The sequence below is a fragment of the Hemiscyllium ocellatum genome, chromosome 13 (assembly GCF_020745735.1).
Source record: "Hemiscyllium ocellatum isolate sHemOce1 chromosome 13, sHemOce1.pat.X.cur, whole genome shotgun sequence".
Lineage (NCBI taxonomy): Eukaryota > Metazoa > Chordata > Chondrichthyes > Orectolobiformes > Hemiscylliidae > Hemiscyllium > Hemiscyllium ocellatum.
Window position 1 is genome coordinate 21,432,170 of NC_083413.1, and position 20,270 is coordinate 21,452,439.

The 20,270-nt window shown below is 44.9% G+C and overlaps 1 protein-coding gene across 1 annotated transcript in view; it reads left to right on the plus strand.

Annotated features, from left to right (window-relative positions):
* Positions 1-11,445: 11,445 nt before the first annotated feature.
* Positions 11,446-20,270, plus strand: part of gmnc (geminin coiled-coil domain containing) — a 29,188-nt gene continuing 20,363 nt past the window's right edge. Inside the window, exon 1 of the mRNA XM_060834406.1 lies at positions 11,446-11,475. Within this exon, the coding sequence (XP_060690389.1) occupies positions 11,446-11,475 (30 nt within the window). The remainder of the gene's footprint in view (positions 11,476-20,270) is intronic.

The window sequence follows — 20,270 nt, forward strand, 5'->3', positions numbered from 1 at the left end:
CACAATCTGTGAGCTTTGGTGGTTGGGCCAGCATTTATTGCCCATTGCAGATTGCTCATGAGAAGGGATAGAGACAGCAGCATACAATGGGATAGCTACTGATAGTCGAGTGATTGAATTAAGACTGACCGAAGGGACCAGAATTAAAAGGGATTTCAGGAGATGGTGGAGATTACAGAGACACTGGGGTCCAGGTTGAGGGAAGGATTTACCACATCCATGAGCCATGATACTTGGAATCTGTTCTTTCGTTTCTGCAATAAATACGGCAAGTTCTAGAGGATCGCTGCAGGTCTGCCAATCTCTGTAGAAAGAGAAACAGAATCCAATATGATTCATCCTGTCATGACTCTGTGGATTGTGCCCCTGTGTTGTCTGCCACATTGCAATGACTCCTCAGTATGTGAGTGACCAGATGCAGACTCAGTACCTCAGGCAGGAGCACACTGCGCTTAGATCCAGTTTAGTGACTTCAGTCGAGGAGAGACCAGGACACAGGAGAATTACTGTTATCGACCTTCCATGAGATCTTTTATGTCCACTAATACAGTGAAGTACTATATCATCTTATCTGACAGCACCTCTGACAATGCAGCACTCTCTCTGTACTGACCCTCTGAAAATGTAGCCCTCCCTCAGTATTGACCCTTGGACAATGCAGCATTCCCTCGGTCCTAACTCTTTGACAGTGCAGCTCTCCCTCAGTACTGACCCCCTGACAGTGCAGCACTCCCTCAGTACTGACCCTCAAACAGCACAGCACTCTCTCAGTAATGACCCTCAAACAGCACAGTACTCCCTCAGTACTGACCCTCAGACAGCACAGCACTCCCTCAGTACTGACCCTCTGTCAGTGCAGCACTCCCTCAGTACTGACCCCCTGACAGTGCAGCACTCCCTCAATACTGACCCTCAGACAGCACAGCACTCCCTCAGTACTGACCCTCTGTCAATGCGGCACCCCCACAGTACTGACCCCCTGACAGTGCAGCATTCCCTCAGTACTGACCCTCTGACAGTGCAGCACTCCCTCAGTACTGACCCCTGACAGTGCAGCACTCCCTCAGTACTGACCCTCAGACAGCACTGTACTCCCTCGGTACTGACCCTCTGTCAGTGCAGCACTCCCTCAGTACTGACCTCCTGACAGTGCAGGACTCCCTCAGTACTGACCCTCTGTCGGTGCAGCACTCCATCAATGATGACCCTCTGGCAGTGCAGCACTCCCTCAGTGATGACCCTCTGACAGTGCAGCACTCCCTCAGTACTGACCCTCTGACAGAACAGTGGTCCCTCTGTACTCCTCTGTCAGTGTAGCATCCCTCAGCATTAACCGTCCAACAGTGTAGCTGTCCCTCAGTGCTGATGCTCTGACAGTGCAGTACTCCCTCAGCATTAAACGTCCAACAGTGTAGCTGTCCCTCTGATAGCTGATGCTCTGACAGTCTAACATCTCCTCAGTACAGTCCCTCTGACAGTGCAGTCCTTTTACACTGCATGAGGTGTCAGCCTGATCATGGGCTGAAAACTCTGAGAATGGGGCTGGATGAGAAAGAACCAGCCTGGCACCGGAGCCTCTGAATATCCGTGAGTGCTGCGCTGGGAGTACCTGTCTGAATAATGCACTCAAATCCTTAAAGTGGGACTTGATCCCACAACCTTTTTGCTGCGATGTAAGAGTGCTACTCGCTGAACCGTGGCTCCATGAAAAGGCACTGGCAAGTATAAACCATTGCCTCACCAGCTGCCTGTGCCAGGCAGTCAGAGATGTCAGCGAATGCAGTAAATGCCTGCCCATTCACTTGGGTACTGAAAGGTATAGTGAGCAGTCTGAAACACTGGAGTGGGCCATATTCAGGCTGCGGTCTGCCAACTCCGAACCATTGTACTGAAGAATGAAGAAATCACAAAGACTTGCATTTATACAGCACCTTCAATGACCTCAGGATATCCCAAAGCACATTCACAGCCAGTGAAGTACTTTTCAAGTGCTGTCACTGTTGTAACGTAGGGATTAGAATTAAGCCATTAACTCTCCGCTTTCCATTTGAGGCAAAATGCACTCTAAGCCTGCGACTAGGGAAGGACAAGGGTGATGGCACAGAGCAAAACGTGGGGGAGGTCACATGGTGGGAGAAACAACCCAACTGTGGGATGTAATTTCACTTTCAGCACAGATGCTGCTGGTGGGGAGAGAGGAGAGGTGCAGTGGTAGAATCAGGTTGACCATTCGTTACACACACTAAACAATTTCACAGTCTCCTTAGGTCTTCACCCTGACATTTCCTAAGCTGCATGGGCTCCACAGGCTCTCACATTAGCTACATTGGACTCCCAGACAGGAATACTGCAGGAAACATAACATCACCTTCTTTTCTTCTCCATGATGATGTTGATAGCTCAGTGGTTAACACTACTGCCTCACAGCACCAGGGACCCAGGTTCAATACTACCCTTAGGTGACTGTCCATGTGGAGTTTGCAAATTCTCCCTGTGACTGCGGGGGTTTCCTCCGGGTGCTCTGGTCTCCTCCCACAGTCCATAGATGTGTAGGTTGGGTGAATTGGCCGTGCCATAGTGTGCAGGCTGGGCTGATTAGCCATGGGAAATACAGGGATTGGGTGGGATGCTGTTTGGGGGGGGGGGTCAGTGTGAGCTTGATAGGCTGAATGGCCTGCTTCCATACTGGAGGGATTCTAGAACCCCTGACTCAGTTATCTCAAAAAGGAGACAACAAATTCTTAAACGGAGGCCTCTATTTCTCATCACCTCAGGATATCCAGGTATGGAGGTGGATTGACAATTTTCATACCTACTTGTTAAACATATCTCTACTGCTTGCCATGAAATGCCTGTAATATTTTGTCGGATCTTCTGATATTAGTAAGGCTTGTGCTTGACTTTGAATGATTTGCTGTGCCTCTGTGTGTAGTTGAAGGCTGCGGCCACTTGGAGCGCTGCAGACAAGTTTTAAATCTTCTGAAACAAAATTGCCAGCCATGTTTTTTTTTCTTTATGAATGTTGTCTGTGAATTGTCTTTGTCTAGTCTCTTTGATCATATACTGCAAGGGGAGCCTTCTGCCCATTGTGTCTATGATAGTTCTTTTTAAAAAAATAAGCCTGACAATTTGGCACAGTGGTTAGCACGGCTGGCTCACATCACCACAAACCAGCGTCCAATTCTAATCCTGGCTAACTGGGTGAATAGAGTTTGCTCATTCTCTGTATGGGTTCTCTCCCACAGTCTAAAGATGTACAGGTTAGGTGGATTGGCCATGGGAAATGCAGTGTCACAGGGATAAGGTAGGACTGGGCAAGATGCTCTTCAGAGTGTTGGTATGGACTTGATGGACCAAATGGTCTGCTTCTACTGTACAGGGATTCTATGAATTAGTCTCTATCCTGCACACTCACCTGCTCTTCCTTTGTACTTTTGTAAATAGTTTCCCTTCAAGCAAAAATGCAATTTCAATGCAAGTTAAGTTTGGGTCTGTTTCTATGGCCCTTTCAGATCTTGCATTTCTTAATCTTTAAACATGCTTATCTTTTCATTTTTGCAGGTAATTTCCATTCACCATTACTTAATAATCTCTTTGTCTAAGTAGGAAGGCTTATAAAATGTTATTGTTTCTTGCAAGGGGTATTAAGTCGGGAGGTTATACTTTAGTTTAACTCACACCTGTGAAACTAAATCTAGAGTACTGTGTACAGTATTGGTTTATTTATTTAACTCAGAATGTAACTTTGTTGGAAGCAGTTTAGAGAAGATTTCGTTGGTTACTACCTGACAACGAGCAGGTTGTCTAGTGAGGAAAGGTTGGCCAGGCTAGGATCACACCTGCTGGAGTTGAGAAAAGTAAAAGTCGGCTTGATTCAACATGAATAACATGCCTAGTCATAAAATCATTCAGTCATAGAATCATACAGCATGGATACAGACCCTTCAGTTCAGCTCGTCTATGCTGACCATGTTCCCAAACTAAACCAGTCCCACCCACCTGTGCTCAGACCATATCCCTCCAAGTCTTTCATGTACTTATCCAAATGTCTCTTAAACATTGTAACTGTACCTGCATCAATCATTTCCTCTGGCAGTTCATTCCACACACTAATCACTCTCTGTGTAAAAAAAAGTTGCCACTTATGTCCTTTTAAAATATTTCTCCTTGCATCTTAAAAATATGCTCCCTTCATTTTGAACCTCCCCAACTTAGGGAAAAGACTTTTGCTATTGACCTTATCTACATCCCTCACGATTTCATAAACCTGTATAACATCTCCCCTCAAACACCTGTGCTCCAGTGAAAGAAGTCCCAGCCTATCTCTATAACTCAAACCCTCCATTCCTGGCAACATCCTGGTAAATCTTTTCTGAACCCTCTCCAGCTTAATAACATCCTTCCTATAACAGGGTGACCAAAACAGACAGTAAAGGCCTCACCAATGTCCTGTACAATTGCAACATGGCATCCCAACACCCACACTCAAAGATCTGAGCAATGAAGACAAGCATGTCAAATGCCTTCTTAACAACCCTGTCTACATGTGATGCAAATTTCAAAGAATTATGTCCCTAAATCCCTAGGTCTCTCTGTTGTATACCACTACCCAAGGATCTACCATTAACTGTATATATCCTGCCCTTGTTTTACCAAAATGGAATGACTTGTATTTATCAAAATTAATCCATCTGCTACTCCTTGCCCATTGACCCAATTGATCAAGGTCTCTTTTCAATCCTAAATAATCTTCTTCACTGGCAACTATACCACCGATTTTGGCGTCATCTGCAAACTTACATAATCATGCCTCATAAATTCTCACCCAAATCATCTGTATAACTGACCAACACGAGTGGACCCAGTAGCGATGCCTGTGGAACACTGCTGGTCACAGTCCTTCAGTCCGTAAACCACCACCGCCCTCTGTCTTGTACCGTCAAGCCAATTTTGTGTTCAGCTGGCAAACTTGCCCTGAATCCCATGTGATCTAACTTTACTAATTAGTCCATCATGCAGAACCTTGTTAAAGGCTCTACTGAAGTCTAAGTAAATAATATTTACTGCTCTGCCCTCATCAATCTTCTTGGTTACTTTCTCAAAAAACTCAATCAAGTTTGTGAGACACTGTTTCCCTCACAAAAAAAAACATGTTGCCTATCCCTAATAATTTCTTGCCTTTCCAAGTGCACCTAAATCCTATCTTTCAGAATCACCTCCAAAACCTTACCCAGCACTGATGTCAGACTCAGAAATCTATAGTTCCCAGGCTTCTCCTTACAGCTTTTCTTAAATAGAGGCGCAACATTAGCCACCCTCCAGTCCTCTGGCACCTCACCCATGATTATAGATGATACAAATATTTGTGCTAGGGACCCCACCATTTCCTTCCTAGCTTCCCACAACCTCCTAGGATGCACTTGATCAGGTCCCGGATACCTTTATGTTTTCTAAGAACTCCAGCACTTCCTCTTCTGCAATACGAACTATTTTAAAATTTATTTCCCTGCATTCTCTAACCTCTATTTCTTTGTCCACAGTAAAAACTGACCCAAAATATTCATTATGTATCTCTCAATCTCCTGCAATTCAACACATTGATGACCTTATTTATCTTTAAGGGGTCCTTCTCTCTCTCTAGTTGCTTTTTTGCTCTTAATGTACTTGTAGAATCTCTTCAGGTTGTCATGAGCCTTATCTGCCGTGGTTATCTCATATTCCCTGTTGCCTTCCTGATCTCTCTCTTTATTTTAAAACTATTGGATTCTGATCATTAGTTCCAACGTGTACCCCTACTAACACCTCAGTCACCTGCCCTGCCTTATTTCCCAAGAGAAGATCAAGTTTTGCTCCTTCTCTAGTAGGAACATTTACATTTTGAGAAAGAAAAATTCCTTAAACACATTTAACAAATTCTTCACCATCCAAAGCTTTAACACTATGACAGTCCCATTCAATGTTTTGATAGTGAAAATCCCCTACTTTTATAACCCTATTATAATACATGTCTGAGATCTTTCTACAAATTTGCTCCTCAGTTTCCCTCTGGCTCCTGGGGGGGGGGGGGGGCTACATTATAATCCCATCAAGGATTTTCATTGGATGATCTTTCAGAAATATCCTAATTACAGCAGTAGTGTTTTCCTTAATCAAAACCACCACAGCCCCTCCTCACTTGCCTCCCTTTCCATCCTTCCTGAAGCACCTAAAACCGGAAAAATTGGGCTGCCAGTCTAGTCCGTCCCTCAGCCAAGTTTCTGTAGTAGCTACAAAGTCTGAGGCCCATGTTTCCATAGATGCCCTGAACTCATCTACCTTAGCTGTAAGACCCCCTTGCATTGAAATAAATGCAGTTTAATTCTTTAGAGTTATCTTGTTCTCTGATTTGCTCTGGTCTATCTTTTCTAATGAATTTGGTCTTTCTGATTCTGATGAGAACCATCCCCGTCTGTCTTTCTATTTTCACTGCTACTTAGGAAACCCCCCTCCTCCCCACCCCTACCACTCTCTCCCTCTGATAGCTTACAGGCTTCTGAAATAGAACCACCAGGATAGGGGTCCCTTTCTAGTTCAGGTGAAACCTATTTGTTTTGTACAGGTCTTTTCTATCCCACAAGAGATCCCAATGATTGGAATCCTTGCACACTCCGCCATCTCCTTCGCGATTGATTTAACTGGGAAAACGTGAGGACTACAGATGCTGGAGATCAGAGTCTAGATTAGAGTGGTGTTGGAAAAAGCACAGCAGGTCAGGCAGCATTGGAGTAGCAGGAAAATCAATGTTTCGGGCAAAATTTAACAGCCCCTATCTTTTAAATCATTCCCTCATTAGAACCTGGCACCAGGAGTAAACCAGACATTGCTACTTTTGAGGTTCTGTGTTTAACCTTCTACTTAACCTCTGTATTCACTCAGCAAAACCTTAATCCTTTCCCTAACCATGTCATTCCGACAATGTGTACAAGAGCTTCTGGTTTCTAACTCTTCCCTTTGACAATATCTTAAGCAGGGTGGATATGGAAAGGATATTTCCTCTCATGGAACAATCTAGAATTAGGTGTCACTGCTTAAAAATCAGGAGTTGGCCATTTATAAAGTCAGAAGTCACACGACACCAGGTTATAATCCAACATGTTTATTTGAAATCACAAGCTTTCAGAGCGCTGCTCTTTCATCAGGTGAAGTGAAGTGGAATACAACAATTGCCAGACAGGAATGTTCCCTCCCAATCAGGGAAGACTCCATCAGTCAAGGACATTCCGTCTCCGATCTTTGGGGAAGTGTCCTCCAAGGCAGCCTTCGCGATACACAATGCAGAATCGCTGAGGAGAAACTGATAGCTAAGTTCCATACCCATGAAGATGGCCTCAACTGTGATCTTGGGTTCATGTCGCACTACATGTAACCCCACACAATTTCTGTGTTTGTGAAATCTTCCTTATTGTTCTGTTTTAACACCATCACCTTGATAATTTGTTATGATATCTCTACTTTAATTAGTTTGAAAAGTTTTGGATTACTTATTATTTTGGTTAGACCCTCATCATGCAACTTTTAAACATATCAAGTTATTCCAGCCATTCGGTTTATCTTATGTTTAATTCTTTTTTGCAATTATCTCTGTGCCTCACTTAATTGGATCGGCGGTCATCCTGTCAGTTGTTATTCAGCTGCTGACACTTTATTCACATTGTTTGACGCTTTTGATCACTTGTTGTTCAGCCTGTTCACACTCCACTCACACCATTTGTACTATCTTTTGAAACTCACAATTACCTAGAATTATCTTGCAGTGATCTTTCCCCCTATAAATTCTGTGCCTGTGTGCTTCCCTCCACGTCAGCTGATGAAGGAGCAGTGTTCCAAAAGCTTGTGATTTCAAACAAACCTGTTGGGACTAGAACCTGGTTTTGTGTGACTTCTGGTTTTTGTCCACCCCAGTCCAACACCCGCATCTCCACATCATTTAAAAATAGATGAGGTGATGGGTCTTTGGACCTTCTTCCTGAAAAGAAAGTAGAATTTTTGAATATTTTAAGACAAGGGGAGTAGATTCTTGAAAAGCAAAGTAGGCTCATTGGGGATAGGCAGGAATTAGGAGTAATGGTTTGGCCATGCTTTTAAGGAATGAAGCAGATTTAATGGCCTACTCAGACGTTCATGTGTCTCAATTCAAGCCTTCTCAATCATCACCTTTTCTACCTGAAAGAACTTCCTCCCTCTACAGTCATCTTCTGCAGAGGGGGCACTTCCAGTAAGTCTCAGACTGAAGTGCTGTCACATGTTTGATGTCACATTTCAGACAGCAAGGTGTCCTGAAGGGTCAATTCATCAATGCTAACAACTCATTAAGCAGCAACCAATGAAGCTGTTGGTACAGCAGGTAAAACAACTTAAAAAAAAACAGCTTCAAAAATGGGTAACTAGTCAAAAACTAAGCTGTCACATCTTAGGAAGCTGAATTTGCAAAGTCTAAAGTTTATTACAATGGACAATTGCATTGGAGGCAAGATGGACCCACAGAACCTGGAACACTTATCTGTTATGCAGAACTCCATCTAGTGGTCAATATGAGTGACTTCAATTACATGAAGAATTTTAAAAACTGGGATGGTTCTGCATAGAACAAAGAAGGTTAATGGGAAGGAGATTTAATAGAGTTGTTCGAAATTCTGAGTGGCTTTATGAGACCAAGTAAGAAGAAACCTCACTCCCTGTTGGTAATTAGAGGATAAAGATTTAAGATAGTTGGCAAACGAACCAGAGGAGAGATTTGGAATTTCTTTTACTGCAGTGGGTTGTTAGGTTTTGACAAAGTCCTACCACAGCCAGTGATGGACAATTAAACAGCCAACAGGCAGAGAAAGCTCCACAAGTATCCTCATTCTCAATAATGGGGGAAGCTATTCCATCAGAGCAATCAACAAGGCTAATGCAGTTTCAACCACTTCAGCAATGTGCAGAGTTGATAATCCCTAGCATCTCAGTTATCAGTCTTCAGCCAATTCCATTCAGTCCATGTGATACCAAGAAATAGCTGAAGATACAGGATGCAGCAAAGGCTATGGACCCTGACAATGTTCTGGTAACTGTCCTGAAGACTTGTGCTCCAGAACTTGGTAAACTGCTAGCCAAGCTGTTCGAGTAAAGCTACAACACCTGATACGCACTGTCTAAAAATACTAGGACAAATCCAAGCCAGCCAATTCCTGCCCCATCAGTCTACTCTCAAACATCATTGAAAAGTGATGTAAGTTATCATCAACAGTGTTATCAAGCAGTGCTCAGCTCCAGCCTGCTCACTGACATTTAATTTGTGTGTTCAGTAGGGCTCCTCAATTTCTGACCTCATTGTGGCCTTGATCCACCATCTGAGAGGCACAAAAAAAACCTGAATTCCAGAGATAAGGTGAGAGGGACTGACATTAACGTCAAGCCTTATTTGACTGAGCGTGGTGTCAAAAAGCCTCAGTAAATCTAGAATCATAGAGAATGCCTGCTGGTTTGAGCTGTTCCTGGCAGAAATGAAGTTGGTTGTGGTTATTGGAAGTCAGTTGTCTCCATCCTGGGACATCAATGAAGGTGTTGGAGGCCCAAACATCTTCAGCTCACTCGTCCATGATGTTCCTAAAAGGTTTGAAATGGGTATACTCACTGACAACTATATTACATTTTGTACCATTCATGCTTCCTCAGATATTGGAGCAGTCTGTGTCTATTTGCTACAAGATCAGGATAACATTCAGGCTCAGGGTGGTAAGTCGCAAGAAACATTCACACTGTACAAGTGCCAGGCAATGACCATCTTGAACAAAAGAGAATCCAACCATTACTGTTTGATCTTCAGTGACATTACCGTCACTGAACCCTCCACTATCACCATCCTGGGTATTGCCATTGATCAGACACTGAACTGGACTAACCACGCCAATACTTTGGCTGTCTCAAAGTCTGGGAATTCTGTAGTGTGTATCTGATCTCCTAATCTGGCAAACCCTACCCACCAACTGAAAGGCACAAGTCAGGAATGAGATGGAATACTCCCCATTTGCCTGGGTGAGTGCAGTTTCAACAACATCCCAAGAAGTTTGAGAGCATCTAAGGTAAATATGCCCGCTTGAGGGATTGTGTTTAGTTGCTTCCTTGGATTGTGATTCAATTTTCTGTTTGGCGTTGAACCATTCCATGACCAGATCTCCCTCTGCCCCCCTCCCCCACCCATCCCCCACCCCCAACCAACCATTGTCCCTGGTGTAGGGGATGGATGTTCCTGGGTATGTGGCTTATGCTTCCTGTTTGAATGAAAGCTGAGTCTGTCAATTAGGCTGGGCCATCTGTCAGTGCCAAAATATCGGAAATGTGGGATTAATGGTTCAGAGCAGATAGAAAACGCCAAACGTGTGGGTTTCCAGTGCATGACTGCACACCAGTCCCACATGCTCATTAAGCAAAGTGACCCTTCATGGTGTGAACTGCATCTCACCGAGATAGTGAAAGTGGTTAATTAATCCTCTCCCTTTTGGAGAATCCCATTTGGATTTTTAACAACAATTCTCGTAATTCCTTGACCATTGTTTTTGGTAATCACCAAGGAAAGTATAAATGCATGAATTTAATTTCATGCATGTGGCATTTCTGATATGATAATTAATGGTGACACAATAGCGCAATATGATATTCAGTGTTGACAGCTACTGACCTACTTAGATACTTTGATACAACATGATGTTATGTCATCTGATCGCTATGAATTCAAAATGTTCACACTTTTAGACACAAGATACTGGAACATCACCAAGTGTGCTTCTCAATGCTTCCCATGTTGCTGGCCTGATACTATGTTCCTCTGTGCACTGTCATGACAATTATCACATTTTTTAATGAATACGATAGACAGCAATGCAGTGCTGGAATAATTCCTGTGGGACTGTTTTATGTGGGGTGGAAATTGGACCCAATGGCTTTCCACTTCATTGGGTGATAACTGAGATCAGATAGAATGGGCACAGGACACCTTTGGCAGATGGTGGAATTTGACTTCAATAATAATCTGAAAATAAGAGTCTACTGAGAACACAAAATCATTGCCAATTGTCAGGGCAACCCCACTGGCTTGCTAATGTCCTTCAGGGAAGTGCATGCATGGCAATACACTTGACTCTTAGCTGCCCTCGAGGGTATTAAGGATAGAGAAAAAACTGCTGGCCTAGCGAGTGAGGCCTACCTCCCATGAATGAATTAAAAATAAAACTTCTCTGCATGAGTTATTTGAACAGCTACAGCACTTTGGGGACATGTCGGTGGGGGTTGGGACCTTTCCCCAGTTACAGTACCGTTCTTGCGGAAGCAGCCCTCACTAGGAATAGATGTAGGTCATGCTTTGGATCTGCTCAAAGCCCCAACGGTTAAGTACCCCCACAGTGTAGGGACAAGCAGTCCTAAGACATGGCTGCCAATGAGCAAAGGAAACTGAAGGTAAGTAGGAGACCAGAACTGGAGGAACACGGAGCTATTGGAAGGTTTGGATGAGATTACAGAGATAGGAAGAGGTGAAAACATAAAGACATTTGAAATCAAATGAGAATTTGATTTTAGGTTGGATCGGTGTATCCCTAAGCATTTTCTTCTCACTCACTTTTCTGCCATCATCCTCACATTGATGAATTGACTGTTTTCTTCTTTGTTTCTTCAATTAACCAAACTGTTTATATGTTTAAAGAGTTGTAAAAAGAAACTCATTCCTGTGGTTGAGGGGTGTGGTTTGGGATTAATTCAGAGCAAAGAGTGAAGCTTCAAATTTGAGACAGTCATTCAGGAGTGATCTAGAACTTCTTCCCCACCACTCCCCCCACCCCAACATCCTCCCCCCCCCCACCCCCACCCTCACCACCCTCATCCTGCAGAAAACTGTGGAGGTGGGGTGTGTGGATGGATAAACTGCAAATTTCAAAACTAAGACTGAGAGATTATTATTAGCCAAAAATGCTAAAGGTCACAAAGCAGAGGCTGGGCTAACTGGAGGTGAGATGTAGATTAGCCGTGATCTCTAGGACGGCAGTACAGGCTTGTGGGGCTGAATGGCCACGTTATGTTTGGATGTCTTTCCTACCAGAAAGGCCCCATTAATTCATTTCAAAGAAGCTTTTATTCTACGTGATCTACTCTTATCTCTCTCACTTGTAGCGAGAAGGATCTAGGGCTCTTTAACTGCTCCAAAAATCCTAGGTGACCTCATGCATTTGCGGTGAGTTGTTTTGGGAACTTAAGTCACTTTCAGTTCTTCCCAACTTGGAGCATCTCCATCCATTCACCATCCAGCACGTCCCTCTCCATTTAACCGCCCACTCAAGGCACGGTGCCCACAGTGTCACCTAACAGGCCTTTGTCATCAACTATTGTAATCCCTTCAAAGGAACCATATCACCTTGCAGAAGGAATCTTGGCTGATGGAATCGAGATTAAGGTCAAAATAATGCCAACGATGTTTTATGAAGAGTTTAATGCTGCCAACCATGAACATATATTTGAAAGTGTTCAAACACCTTATTAAAATGATCAGATTGCAAGAATTATGACCCACCCTCTCTACTGCTGCTGTCCTCCTTGCCCTTGTCTTGATCACATGTTAATTCTGCCATGTAACATTCGTTTGCAATTATATGTAAACTTGAGCTAATCTGAAACTCTACCAAACTTGTCCTTTCACCCATTACAACTATGCTTGTTACCCACCCTGCCTTCTAATCCTGCAAAATTCTTATCTTGGTGTTCAAATCCCTGCGGAGATTCCTCTGTACCTGTCTCCCCTGCACCACAATCCTCCACGATCTTAGTTTTCTTCCAATCCTGCTCATCACCCACTTCCTACATTCTGTCATTGGCGATTATGCCATCTGCTGCCTGGACTTGAGGCTCTGACCTTTTCTTCCTCTGTCATTCTCTACCTGCCCCTCCTTCAAAATATTCCATCAAACCTACCTTTTGGATCAAGTTTTTTTAGCATCTCTTCTGCAATCTCATCAAGTACAGTTGCGAAGGGGCTTGGGAAATCTTACTGCCTTAATGAAGCAGGTATTATTGTTGGCATAGGATATGAATGAGTACCCTCATCCTGGCCAGAAAACGAACATTCTCAATTGGGGTCTCGATGCTCACCTTCGATGTTGTTAGGATGGGAGAAAGTGAGGACTGCAGATGCGGGAGATCAGAGTCGAGAGTGTGGTGCTGGAAAAGCACAGCAGGTCAGGCAGCATCCGAGGAGCAGGAGAATCGACATTTTGGCCATAAGCCCTTTATCAGGAATTCCTGATGAAGGGCTAATGCCTGAAATGTTGATTCTCCTGCTTCTCGGTTGCTTCCTGACCTACTGTGCTTTTGCAGCACCACACTCTTGATATTGTGAGGAGTTTCCAGGAGTTTGAGATAGATGAGGAATGAACATAAGTCTTGTGCAATCTTTTAATGTTGATTGTCTATTAATATATGCATTAGCATAAATAGATAAGATATATTGAAGGCTGCTGTGGGAGGCAGGAGTGTAGGTTGCAGCAGCTCTGACATTACATTTTCAAATCCTCTCCAGTCACATGACGGATGCCAGTGGATTGGAGGAAGGCCAATGTGATGGCATTATTCCAGAAGGTTGGTAGGGATAAACTAGGAAACTACAGGCCCAGTGAGTCTAACACCTGTGGTAGGAAAACTATTAGAAAAAAATTCTGAAGGACAGAATTAATCTGTCGTTGAGGATCAATCAAGAATATCCAGCATGCCTTTGTCAGGGGGAATTATTTCTAAAAATCGTGATTGAATTTTTCAAGGAGCTGACCAGATGCTCAAATGAGGGCAATGCAGTTGATGAAGTCTCCATGGGCTTCAGTGAGGCTTTTGATAATGTCTCACTTGGCAGACTGGTCAAGAATCTAAGAGCCATCCAGTCCCTCTTCACCACCATCTGCCATGACCAGGGCCTCCAAGCCCTCTGTTTCTTCCTCTCTCATTGTCGCCATAAGTGCCCTTCCACTGACACTCTCATTCGTTTGGCTGAACTGGTCCTCACCCTCAACAATTTCTCTTCCAAATCCTCCCACTTCACCCAGATGAAAGGGGTAGCCATGTGTACCTGTATGGGCCCCAGCTATGCCTGTCTCTTTGTCCGCTACATAGAACAGTCTATCTTCCATAGTTACACCGGCACCACTCCCCACCTCTTCCTCCACTACATTGATGACTGCATCAGCACTACCTCATACTCCCACAAGGAGGTTGAGCAGTTCATCAATTTCACCAACACATTCCAACCCTACCTTAAATGGACCATCTCTCATACCTCCCTCCCCTTCCTGACCTCTCCATCTCCATCAATGATGACTGACTCAACACCAACATTTTTTACAAGCCCACTGACTCCCACAGCTATCTGGATTACATCGCTTCCCACCCCACCTCCTGCAAAAATGCCATCCCGTATTCCCAATTCCTCCGCCTCTGCCATCTGTTCCCAGGAAGACCAGTTCCACCACAGAACACAACAGGTGGCCTCCTTCTTTAAAGACCATCATTTCCCCTCCCATGTGGTTGAAGATGCTCTCCAATGCATCTCATCCATGTCCTGCACCTCTGCCCTCAAACCCCACCCCACCAACCATAACAAGGACAGTACCCCCCGATCCTCACTTTCCACCCCACCAATCTCTGCATAAACTGCATCATCTGCCGACATTTCCGCCATCTACAAATGGGCCCCACCACCAGGGATATATTTCCCTCCCCACCCCTATCCACTTTCCGCAAAGACCATTCCTTCCGTGACTACCTGGTCAAGTCCACGTCACCCAACAACCCACCCTCCCATTCTGGCACCTTATCCTGCCACCACAGGAATTGCAAAACCTGCACCCACACATTCCCCCCTCACCTCCATCCAAGGCCCCAAAGGAGCCTTCCATATCCATCAAGTTTCACCTGCACATCCACTGTTATCATTTATTGTACCTGTTGCTCCCGATGTGGTCTCCTCTACTGGACGCCTCCTTGCAGAGCACTTCAAGGAACATCTCCGTGACACCCGCACTAATCAACCCTACTGCCCCGTGGCCGAACATTTCAACTCCCCCTCCCACTCTGCCGATGACATGCAGGTCCTGGGCCTCCTCCACCACCACTGCCTCAACACCCGACGCCTGGAGGAAGAACACCTCGCCTTCCACCTCGGAACACTTCAACCCCAGGACATCAATGTGGATTTCACCAGTTTCCTCATTTCCCCTCCTCCCCACCTTACCCTAGTTCCAACCTTTCAGCTCAGCACCATCCTCCTGACCTGTCCCACCTGTCCATCTTCCTTCCCACCTATCTGCTCCACCCTCCTCTCTGACCTATCATCTTCATCCCCAGCCCCATCCACCTATTGCACTCTCAACTACCTTCTTCCCAGTCCCTCCCCCTCCCATTTATTTCTCAACCCCCCCAAGGCTTCCAGCCTCATTCCTGATGAAGGGCTCCTGCCCAAAACATCGATTTTCCTCCTCCTTGGATGCTGCCTGATCTGCTATGCTTTACCAGCACCACTCTAATCATGTCACTGGGTTAGTTATCCACAGGCCCAGGCTGACACTGTGGGTACATGCGCTTAGGTAATTTCATGGAAAAGTGGGGTTTATCACAACAACAACTTGCTTTCATATATCACATAGGAAGATCGTTGGAGTTGTCGGAGGTCAGTCACCTCAGCTCCAAGACATCTCTGCTGGATTCCTCAGGCTGTTTCATCAATGACCTTCTCTCAATCATAAGGTCAGAAGTGGGGATGTTCACCAATGATTGCTCAATGTTCAGCACCATTTGCGATTCCTGACATAGTGAAGTAGTCTGTGTTCAAATACAAAAAGATCTGGACAATATCCAGGTTTGGGCTAACTAGTGGCAAGTAACATTCACACCACATAAAGGCTATGATCGTTTCTCATAAGAGATAACCTAAGCACCGCCCCTTGACATTCACAGGTGTAACCAACACTGAATCCCACACTATCAACATTGGGGTTATCATTGCTCAGAAACTCAACTGTACTCACCATACAAACATAATGGCTATGGGAGCGAGTCAGAGGCTAGGAATACTGCGGCAAGTAATTCACCTCCAGACACTCCAAAGCCTGTCCACCATTTAGAAGGGTAAAAAGTGAGGTCTGCAGATGCTGGAGATCAGAGCTGAAAATGTGTTGCTGGTTAAAGCACAGCAGGTTAGGCAGCATCCAAGGAACAGGAAATTTGACGTTTTGGGCCAGAGCCCTTCATCAGGAATGGCTCTGGCCTGAAACGTCGAATTTCCTGTTCCTTGGATGCTGCCTAACCTGCTGTGCTTTAACCAGCAACACATTTTCAGCACCATTTAGAAGGCACAAGTCAGGAGTGTGATGAAATACTCCAATATTTACCTGAATGTGTGCACCTTTAACAACATTCTAGAAGCTTGACACCATCCATGACAAAGCAGCCCACTTGATTGGCATCACACCCAATAAGCATCCATTCTCTCCACCACTGACGTTCAGTAGCAGCAGGGTAAACAATCTACACGATGCACTGCAAAATTCATCAAAGCTCCTTAGACAGCACCTTCCAAACTCACAGCCACTTCCATCTAGAAGGACAAAGGCCATAGATACATGGGAACGCCACCAACTGCAAGTTTTTTCCAACTGACTCACCATCCTGACTTTAAAATATATTGCCTCTCCTTCAATTTTGCTGAATCAAAATCCTAGAATTCCCTCCAAAAAGCGTTTGTGGGTCAACTCACAATACATGGTTAGTAGCAGTTTTTAAAAAGGCAGTTCACTCTCACTTTCTCAAGGGTAACACGGAACAGACAATTATTAGTAGCCAGCCAGCGATGCCCACATCCTACAATTGAATAAAAACAAACTCCTTTAATATCGCAAAGTGATCTACAGCACAGAATTAATTATCAGACAAAAATAAGCATTGAACCAATTTAGTTTTTAAGAACCGTGTGTGGTGCCATTACCAAGATGGCTGCCAACCACATGTGCAGATGATGGTGAGGACATCACGCCACCTGAACAGAGCCCTCTCCTGGCAGTCATGTTCATTTGTGCCTCCAAGCCCCACTGTCCCACACTGCCACTGCTTTCTGCCCCAACACCCCCTCCCCATTCCTATCTCTCACTGCATGACTCAGCACTTCTGAGCTCTTTCTGAGTGTGCAGCTGTGGGCAAGAAATGCAGCTTGTTGTTCATTCATTCAGTCCGGGCATTGTTGGCTAAGTCAGAGTTTATTGTCGGTCCCTAACTTCCCTGGAGAAAATGGTGGGAAACTGCCTTCTTGATTGCTGGCAGTCATGTGATGTAGGGATACCTTCAGGGCTGTTAGGGATGGAATTTTAGGATTTTGACTTCCGTATGTAGCAGCAAATGATCTAAAACCGAGTCAACGAACCTTTAAGGAGTATCTGAAAGAAGGTTTAGGGAGGGAACTCCAAAGCTTCAGGTCTGGGCTGAAAGGATGGGACCAGTGTGGAAGCAGAAAATCAGTTTCTCTTCAGTGGTAGGGAAGCTTCTAGAAGCAATTATTCAGATAGAATTGGTAGTCACATGGAAAAACGTTAGGTTGATTAGGAAGTGCCAGAGCATAGAATTCCCTGCCTCTGCAAACTTTTACTTTTCAAATGATCATCTAATCCCCTTTTGAAAGCCTCAACTGAACGTATCTCCACCACACTTACAGGCAGACCATTTTAGATCCTAACCACTCACTATGTAAAGAGAGCTTTCAAAGTCCATTCACTTTAAATTGGGGTCTCTGATACTTGACCCTTCTGGTAATGGGAACAGTTTGGGAACAGACCCCCTCATGATTTTGACCACCTCAATTAAATCTCCTCTCAACCCTTCAGCCCCAGTGTCTCCTGTCGATCTATGTGACCAAAGAACTTCAACTCTGGAACAATTCCGATAAATCTTTTCTGTCATCTGTTTAATGCCTTTGTGGGAGTAATTGCTTAATGCATGGATTAATGGTTAGAGCATGGATGAGACACGCAGAGTGAAGGGGTTTCTGCAATCTGATTCCATAACTCAGATTGTCGAGCATTCTGTCCCAGGATTGGATTCCATTCTGCTAGACTTGCTGCATGGACTGGGAGTACTGGAAGCTTGCCATCTACCACCTGCACATCCTCCTCCTCAATGAATCATGTCTGATAGTCACTGAAGTTCTCACACAGGACCTCAAATAAAACTGATGCATATAGTTTAAATGCACCTTTTTTACCGATTCCTGGGTGTACATGTGCATAAGTCATTGAAGGTGGCAGGACATATGTAGAGTGTGGTTAACAAAGCATACAGTATTCTAGGCTTCGGTAATAGAAGCATACAGTACAAAATCTAGGAGGAATGCTAAGCTTGTTTAAGACACTGGTTAGTCCTCAGCTTGACAGCTATGTCCAGTTCTTGGCACGACATTTTTGGAAGGATGTGAACACAGTGAAGGAAATGCAGAAACAGTTTACAAGAATGTTTCCGGGGTGATAAACTTCAATTATGAAGATACATTGCAGAGGTTAGGACTCTTCTCAGAAAGGAGAAAACTAAGAGAAGATTTGATTGGTGTTTCAGAAACATGAGGTGTTTGGTCAGAATAGACCAGCAGACATTGTTCATGAAAGATTCAAGAATGAAAACCATCAGATTTAAAGTGATTTGCAAAATGCAACATGAGAAGAATTTTTTTTTCATGTCGTGAGTTGTTCGTGTCTGGAATACATTGCCTGGAAATATGGTGGATGCAGGCTCAATTGAGGCATTCAGGAGATGTTAATTTAAATAGAAACAATGAACAGAATTATGAGGAAGGGCAGGAGAATGGCATTAAGTCATACTGATTATTTGGAGAGCCAGTGTAGACATGATGGGCACTGTCACAATGAGGTAATACAAGCTGATAAAAACCACATCTACTGATGATTGACTACAAACATCACTAACTTCATCGAGGTAAAAATAATGACTGCAGATGCTGGAAACCAGATTCTGGATTAGTGGTGCTGGAAGAGCACAGCAGTTCAGGCAGCATCCAAGGAGCAACAAAATCGACGTTTCGGGCAAAAGCCCTTCATCAGGAATAAAGACAGAGAGTCCTCTCCACGCTTCAGGCTCTCTGTCTTTATTCCTGAAGAAGGGCTTTTGCCCGAAACGTCGATTTTGCTGCTCCTTGGATGCTGCCTGAACTGTTGTGCTCTTCCAGCACCACTAATCCAGAAACTAACTTCATCATGAGCCGAGGTGATGGAGTTGCAAATGTGTTGCTGGTCAAAGCACAGCAGGCCAGGCAGCATCTCAGGAATAGAGAATTCGACGTTTCGAGCATAAGCCCTTCATCAGGAATAAGAGAGAGAGAGCCAAGCAGGCTAAGATAAAAGGTAGGGAGGAGGGACTAGGGGGAGGGGCGATGGAGGTGGGATAGGTGGAAGGAGGTCAAGGTGAGAGTGATAGGCCGGAGTGGGGTGGGGGCGGAGAGGTCAGGAAGAGGATTGCAGGTTAGGAGGGCGGTGCTGAGTTGAGGGAACCGACTGAGACAAGGTGGGGGGAGGGGAAATGAAGAAAATGGAGAAATCTGAATTCATACCTTGTGGTTGGAGGGTTCCCAGGCGGAAGATGAGGCGCTCCTCCTCCAGCCGTCGTGTAGTTGTGTTCTGCCGGTGGAGGAGTCCAAGGACCTGCATGTCCTCGGTGGAGTGGGAGGGAGAGTTAAAGTGTTGAGCCACGGGGTGATTGGGTTGGTTGGTTCGGGCGGCCCGGAGGTGTTCTCTGAAGCGTTCCGCAAGTAAGCGGCCTGTCTCACCAATATAGAGGAGGCCACATCGGGTGCAGCGGATGCAATAGATGATGTGTGTGGAGGTACAGGTGAACTTGTGGCGGATATGGAAGGATCCCTTGGGGCCTTGGAGGGAAGTGAGTGTGGAGGTGTGGGCGCAAGTTTTACATTTCCTGCGGTTGCAGGGGAAGGTGCCGGGGGTGGAGGTTGGGTTGGTGGGGGGTGTGGATCTGACGAGGGAGTCACGAAGGGAGTGGTCCTTGCGGAACGCTGATAGGGGAGGGGAGGGAAATATATCCTTGGTGGTGGGGTCCGTTTGGAGGTGGCGGAAATGGCGACGGATGATACGTTGTATGCGGAGGTTGGTGGGGTGGTAGGTGAGAACCAGTGGGGTTCTGTACCAGGTTTCAATCTTCCATGGAAAATC